This window comes from Nestor notabilis, unplaced genomic scaffold (genome assembly GCF_000696875.1).
Source record: "Nestor notabilis isolate BGI_N333 unplaced genomic scaffold, ASM69687v1 scaffold1100, whole genome shotgun sequence".
In the NCBI taxonomy this organism is placed as follows: domain Eukaryota; kingdom Metazoa; phylum Chordata; class Aves; order Psittaciformes; family Psittacidae; genus Nestor; species Nestor notabilis.
In genome coordinates this window covers 114,477-121,258 of record NW_009912230.1, presented here as the reverse complement: position 1 = coordinate 121,258, position 6,782 = coordinate 114,477, and the positions used below count along the sequence as shown (strand labels likewise).

The following is a 6,782-nucleotide window of genomic DNA, read 5'->3' as shown; positions in this document are numbered from 1 at the left end:
AAACACCCTGTTATCTTGGTGGAACAAGTATGATTTCATATGCTGTTTATTTTTCACTAGTTAAAAGTGATGATGAAGATGGAGACGTTAAGCCCACCAAAGGACAAGTAACCCAAGGAAAAGGAAGTGATGATGGGAAGGACCCAAGAAGACCTAAACGACCGAGGACAATACTTACTACGCAGCAGAGACGAGCATTCAAAGCATCCTTTGAAGTGTCTTCCAAGCCCTGTAGGAAGGTAAGTAAGTGCTTCATCAGGGACCAGAAGTCAGCTCTGACACCAGGCCGTGGGGGTGACAGGGTCAGGCCACAGCTCCAGAGAGGCCCCTGTCCATTCCCAGGAGCCTTGGGGTGAATCCAGAGACCATGCCAGCGTATGGCAGTACTCACCCAAATGCCATCTCTGCCTGGAGCGACCAGCAGCTCAGGCCCAACCAGCTCATTGCTGTCCCTGGGTATTCACAGCATGCAGAGCAGCTCCGTGACTGTTTCCTGCTCAACAGCAATTCTTGGCTGTTACAAAACATGAAACAGGCCTTAAGTATCAAAGCCCAGGTAAACAAATGGGTTTTGCCCTTCTCCTTCCCACCACTGAGGGAGTCACTATCTAGTGAGGTGGGTGCTCAGCTTTGGTCAGCTATTGCCCTTCCAGTCTTGCTTTTTTATGAAACTTAACCCTGCTGTTAATGTTATTTATAGCAGCTAGAGAAAGGCAGAACACATTGCTTCACTGACTAAGCTGGCAAAAAGCAACCCAGGTCACGTTTCCCCCTAAGTTTGACTGTGTTATTTTATACAGCTCAAACTGTTTGTTCAGTATTTATGAAATTGGTGGTGACACGAAGGGCAGAACTCGAACAAACTATGCAAAAATATGAGGAACTTTTAAAAGTAATTCTGCACATGCAGTTTTTAGTGTAAGTACAGGCACAATCCTCCTCACTGTTGAATTTTTCTAGAAAATATTAAAAATGACACTGCTAAACTTTTCCTCCTGCAGGTCAGAGAAACACTAGCAGCCGAAACAGGACTCAGTGTGCGAGTTGTCCAGGTCTGGTTTCAAAACCAAAGAGCAAAGGTAGGTTCTTCGTCAAGTTCTCAAAAGTAAAATACAAATTGTCCTCCAACACAAGTTTTCCCCTCCCCACAGATGTAGTACATTCCACAGGGATCCCAGGGACTGAACTGTGCATATTTTGCATGCACTGCTGTCTACATCCATACAGGAAAGGCAACTTTCAAACACACACATTAAGTTTGTGTGTTCAAAGCAACATGAGGCTGGGGGTAAATTCTGCATGCAAATACGAAATGGAAACTGAAATATTTAAGCTTAGAAATGAGACTGAGCCCACAGCGGTGTGAGCATGAATATAAATGGTCTGTATTAATTGATTTTATGTTTGTAGAGAGTTTTGTAAGGAAACAGAATTGTTGCATTTGGAGCCACGAGATTGTTCTGTTCTTTCTCTTTTATCAGATGAAAAAACTAGCGCGAAGGCATCAGCAGCAGCAGGAGCAGCAAAACTCGCAGCGACTAGGGCAAGGTAGGGCACCTGTGGGGGAGGCAAAGCAAGGGCTAAAGGATCTGCAGTGTTTCTTGAAGTGCCGTTCCCACACAGTGTCTTAAGTGTAGTCCCACAGAGCGTGCACATCATCAGTGCTCTGAGTGCCCACCCCAGGTTATCCCAGAGTTCTCCCATGGGGCCAGGCTCTGGAGGTGCTTACGCAGAAGCTGTTACCTCCTTTCCAGAAGAAGTGTGCAGTACAGAGGTGTTTCCACTGGAGGAAGCCTCCAGCTCTGGGTAGATCCTGAGAAAGGGGGACCACGCTCAGCCAGGCACCTGCAGGCCCCTTGCAAGGGCAGCAGCATCACTGCCACGGCCAAGGCAGAGGGAGCTGTACAGAGGCACCAGGGTTTGCCCGGCTGCTCCGTGGATGCTCTTGAGCTTCTCCACCTCCCAAGGCCTTGCAACCTCAAATCCTCCTCTACGCAGAGCCAGAAAAACTGGTGCCAACAGAAGTTAGAGAATAAAAGGGCTGTGTCACACTCAGGACAGACTGAGAAGGTACGGTCCAGCACCCAGGAACTCCAGAAATTATGTAGTCAGAAATTAAAAGTCTTTCAACTTACTGCTCAGGGTTGTACTGTCAGACAAAATGTGGAAGGCTCCTCTGAATGACAGGACACACTGAGCTGCATCTCCCCTGTGCTCGGGTTCTGTATTGCTGCTGATGCTACTGTCTGCTGCCTGTTTGTTCCTAAGCAGTGACTCTGCCCCCCTGTTTGCTTTGCAGAAGTAATGTCCAACCGAATGGAAGGGATGATGACATCTTACACACCACTTGCACCACCACAGCAGCAGATTGTAGCAATGGATCAAAGCAGTTATGGCACAGACCCATTTCAGCAGGGTCTTACCCCTCCACAAATGCCAGGCGACCACATGAACCCTTATGGTAAGGCATGCATCATTCTGCCACATCAGAAATAGCAGGGTTCGTATGCTGGTTCACACCCCACAGGTTCAGTAGAGTTACCTGCTTTTATAGTATTGTATAGATTTGTACCAGGGAATTTGTACCAGTCAGTTTTGTATATGTGTATATTTTCATGTACGCACACAGGGGTAGAGGAGAGCTCATCCCAGGCTCTGGACACCCTTCAGAACTATTTCACAGTGTAATGCTGATAAATGATAAACCCAGCAACATCACCTCTCCAGCTCCACTTTTTTAAGCCAATATCCAAGACATCGAAAAATAAACAGTACCAAATTCTAGCTCCCTCACAAGTTTTTCCTTTCTCTTAGAAGCTTTGGGGAAAAAGTGCCTGCAATAAAGTAATCTATTCATTCCAAAATGAATAGGCATCCCTGTAGAATGCTTCAGATTGGATGCATGATTTGTTAAAAGCAGATTTTAAGCTACTAAGAAAGAGATGTGTCACCACAGCACATTTCTCCCGTGTAATTTTATTCTCTGCCCAAAATCAAGATGATGGTTTGCTTTCACGATTTCCTGGCCACACACCTGCAAGCGGACAGGTACACTAAACGCACCACAAACACTAAATGCCTAATAATTGGTTCTGGACAATTGCAGTGTGGCATTTAAATAAAATCTAAGAGGATTTCTCAGACTGTATTAGCCTTCCTGTAGCCCACAAGGGTCTGCTGTGTCAGACTTGTTTCTGCTGACCAGGAGCACTTCACTATAGAGGAGAGAGCACAAAGCCATTTCAAATGAGTGCATGAGGAAAAAGAGCCGGACTAACACTTTCTTAGTGCTCACAGGACTTGAGCTAAAGCTCTTTCTGGTACCTTCAGAGTTGAAGTAAGTTGAAATCTTATTTGCTAAGGGAAATAAAAGGCGCTGTTCCAAACCAGCCCCAGATTTGTGGAATTTTCTTAAATGAAAGCATGTTTACAACCGTAGCTGACTCGAGGCCAGGGAAGCTGGGTCTCCTCCTGAGTCCCGTCGCATGTGTAGATCTGTCTTTTACCTTGTGTGTAAATGAAGATCATTCATTACTGGTTATGGCTCTCAGACCACTTTTCCCATCACGGGCACTTGATGTCTGGTTCCACCTTCCTTGGTGCCCCTGCAAATGCCAGATCCCAGCTCACAGGGAGCCAGGGACTTGCTCCTCTTCCCCTGCACCGTTTGCTCCCGTCATCAGCCAAGACTCTTGTGCTGCTGGCTGCAGTATAAATTAAACCCTGGCAGATCCGAGTGGCACTGCTGCCAGCTGAACTCTGCAGATGGGTTGCTGGCCTTCCTCTTTGTAGGTCAGACCCTTAGAGCGAAATTAGGGTAATGTGTAAAAACAAAACCAGGAGCGTTCCCTTTTGCTGCAGCGTGCAACGTGTGAGCATCGTGTGTACTGTGTCCTCCTCTGCCTGCACAGAATCCGGGTTAACATCTACGTTTCATTTGCAGGAAACGACTCCATTTTTCATGATATCGACAGTGATACCTCTTTAACTAGCTTGAGCGACTGTTTTCTTGCCTCTTCCGAAGTTAACTCCATGCAGGCTAGGGTAGGAAATCCCATTGACAGGCTGTACTCTATGCAGAGCTCCTATTTCGCCTCATGAAAATAAAAGAAAACAAACAGCCGGCGTATATTTAGCCAGTGACTTTTTCCAGTGCAGACTCTACAGCCATATGTTGCCCAGCTCTTCCTTCACAGTGACTCCTGCTGCCTCTGGACTGCAAAGAGCATTTTTAGGAAGACTGTATCTGTGTGCATATATGTGTATGTATGTATATATATATTAATACCTACCTACATACATACATATATATATATAAACAAAACGCATCCACCAGTCCCATCCCCTTGATTCCCAGCTTGCACCAGACCACGAGACAAGCACGGAAGGAACAGAAGACCCTGCTCGTCAGAAGCCTTTGGTTTGGTTTGAGCTCATCGTTGTACAGGAAATGGATTTTGCGGAAAGCTAGACCTTTTCCTCCTTTCTCTCTTCCTTTCTTTTGGATGTTTAAACTTTGTTTGTTTTGTTTGGTTTTTTTTTTAAAGCCACTGATACTGACATCAGTCGACCATATGACAAATAAATCAAAGAAACTGGAGATTCCTCCCTTTTCTTACTGCATGATTCATACTATGTTGTGGATAAATTGCCATTTGAGCTGTGAGAAGTTAATGTAAATGTGACATTCAACATTTGTTTCCTTTCTACACTTTTTCTACATAACCTAGATCTGCTCATTAGTTTATAGCCCTTATGCATATGATACTGAGGAAACTGGTTAACAGTAATATTTGTGGAGAAAGCCAGTGATTTCATAATGAAAGGTCTATGACCCTGGAGAGGAGATGCATGTTAGGGACAGAGGCATTTAGGTTAGTATTGATCTTAAATAATTAAAACTAAAGGTGCTTACAAGACAGAGTTTTATTTAATTATTTTTTTCTGTTTTTGAAGTGAAGTGTGAGAATAAACCATTTACATTTGTTTGGAAGCAGTGCAGTGCCAAATTCAAGTCTAGACCATCACTGGCAAACATGTGTTGTTCATTCTCTTCTGTTTATTTATGTTTTGCATGAGGCATAAATGTGCTCCATTGTCCATCTGGAATAATTAAGCACTCCTTAAGTTAATTATCTCGCCTCAGCAAGAATCTACGATGCACAGTTCTAGCCTGAACCAACAGAAGTCCTGAAACGTGCACTAACTGGAGAAAAAACAGTATGAAAGAGATCACAGTGGGAGGTTTAGGTACGTTGAGCTGAAGTCTAAGCCGACTCCTGCAGGTTTCACACCGATGGGACTCCTGTATTTACAATAAATACTCAACTAACCTGTTAGTGCAAATGCAAGAACAAGCACACAAATTGAAGGGAATGTCCCAGCTGAAGTCTGAATGTCTCAGATGCTGAAGTTTGAGCATATGTCATATAGGTTTTTTGTAGGGCATAAAATAACATAAATAATAATAGTATAGTTATAAATATTGCCTGGTGATAATTATAATGTGGAGAGGCAGACAAGTACGGTCATGGCGCTTAGTGGAGAAAACTTCATGGGGAAAATTTGCCAGGGTAATATCAGTAATTATAGGGTGTGTTCAAAACAGAGCTCATGGGGAAAGATTGGCAGGATAGGCACTTTCTTAAATAAATACCTTTAATATATTGACCGTAATAGCTGAAAACAAGTCCAAAGCGTTGGCTAATCCGATTTCTCCAGGCTGAGGACTGGTACCAGGCCAGCGCTGCAGAGTCTCCCGTGGGGGTCAGCACCTTCTGTAGGGATTCTCTGGCCTCCCGTTGGAGCTGGGGGTGCCACTGGGGAGAGAGCAACCCCACTGAGCACTGGGACACCACGGCCTCGGCAGTGGGGAGTCCTGCTGGGGAGCCTCTCAGCCGGCTGCCCACCCCTTTGCTGATGGAGGAAGGTCCTCCTCGTGTCCCAGAGGGATGGATGGCAAGGATCAGATGATAAGTCCAAGGGAGTAAATAAGATCACATTTCCTACCCCCCCACCCCCAGCATAGAAAGTGGACCAAGCATGTTAGAGGTTGAGAAAGCGAAACGGGTGTGTGTTTTCACTCTGTGGAGGGGAGGAAAGCACAGGGGAGGAAACTGTGCAGTGCAGGAGAGACAAGCACAGACCCCAGGCACAGACCTGCCGTCTGCTGCACACACAGCTCTTCCCGAGCAAAGGGACCAATGTCTCAGTGAGGATTTGGGATGACACTCCCCTCCCTGTTGGTTCCCATCTCCTTCCTCTGCGGTGGCAGCAGCCCAGCAGCAGGCTGCTGTGCCCAAGGAGATGGGGCCATTGCACCCCTGTGCTTTTGCTAGCGACCATTCTCTCACTTTCTGACAGGGATGTGGATTTTCAGTTGAAGGTTGTGAGCCCCTGGGTATGTTTTGAAATTGGAAGAATTTTCTTTTCTTACCCATCCCCTTCAATTATTTTTCCCTTTCCTGTGTATCAAAATAAATAACGATTTCCTTTCTCTCCGCATGATCACAAACATCTATAAAGAACTCAGGTGATCCTCACTGCTTGCAGGGCAGAAGGCAAGCAGATTTCATATGGCACATTATAAACATTTCTCACCACCAATCTCAATGGAATCATCAAGTTTTCCTCCCCACCCCTCTGCTGTGCTACTTTAGAGACATAGAAAAGCAGCTTCACCATCTCAAACATACCAGGTTTATAGACTCCACACATAGGCACAACCTCGCTTCACCCCTCATTACTAGCAGGCTCAAAATGGCATTTTTAGTGTTTACAGG

The 6,782-nt window shown here is 45.4% G+C and overlaps 1 protein-coding gene across 1 annotated transcript in view; it reads left to right on the top strand.

Moving 5' to 3' along the window:
* LMX1B (LIM homeobox transcription factor 1, beta) overlaps positions 1-4,490 on the top strand; it is a gene marked incomplete at its 5' end in the record, with an annotated part of 8,267 nt that extends 3,777 nt beyond the window's left edge. The window contains 5 exons of the mRNA XM_010018281.1: positions 61-239; positions 1,002-1,079; positions 1,482-1,548; positions 2,300-2,461; positions 3,944-4,490. Of these exons, the coding sequence (XP_010016583.1) occupies positions 61-239; positions 1,002-1,079; positions 1,482-1,548; positions 2,300-2,461; positions 3,944-4,101 (644 nt within the window). The remainder of the gene's footprint in view (positions 1-60; positions 240-1,001; positions 1,080-1,481; positions 1,549-2,299; positions 2,462-3,943) is intronic.
* Between the last annotated feature and the right edge of the window lie 2,292 nt (positions 4,491-6,782).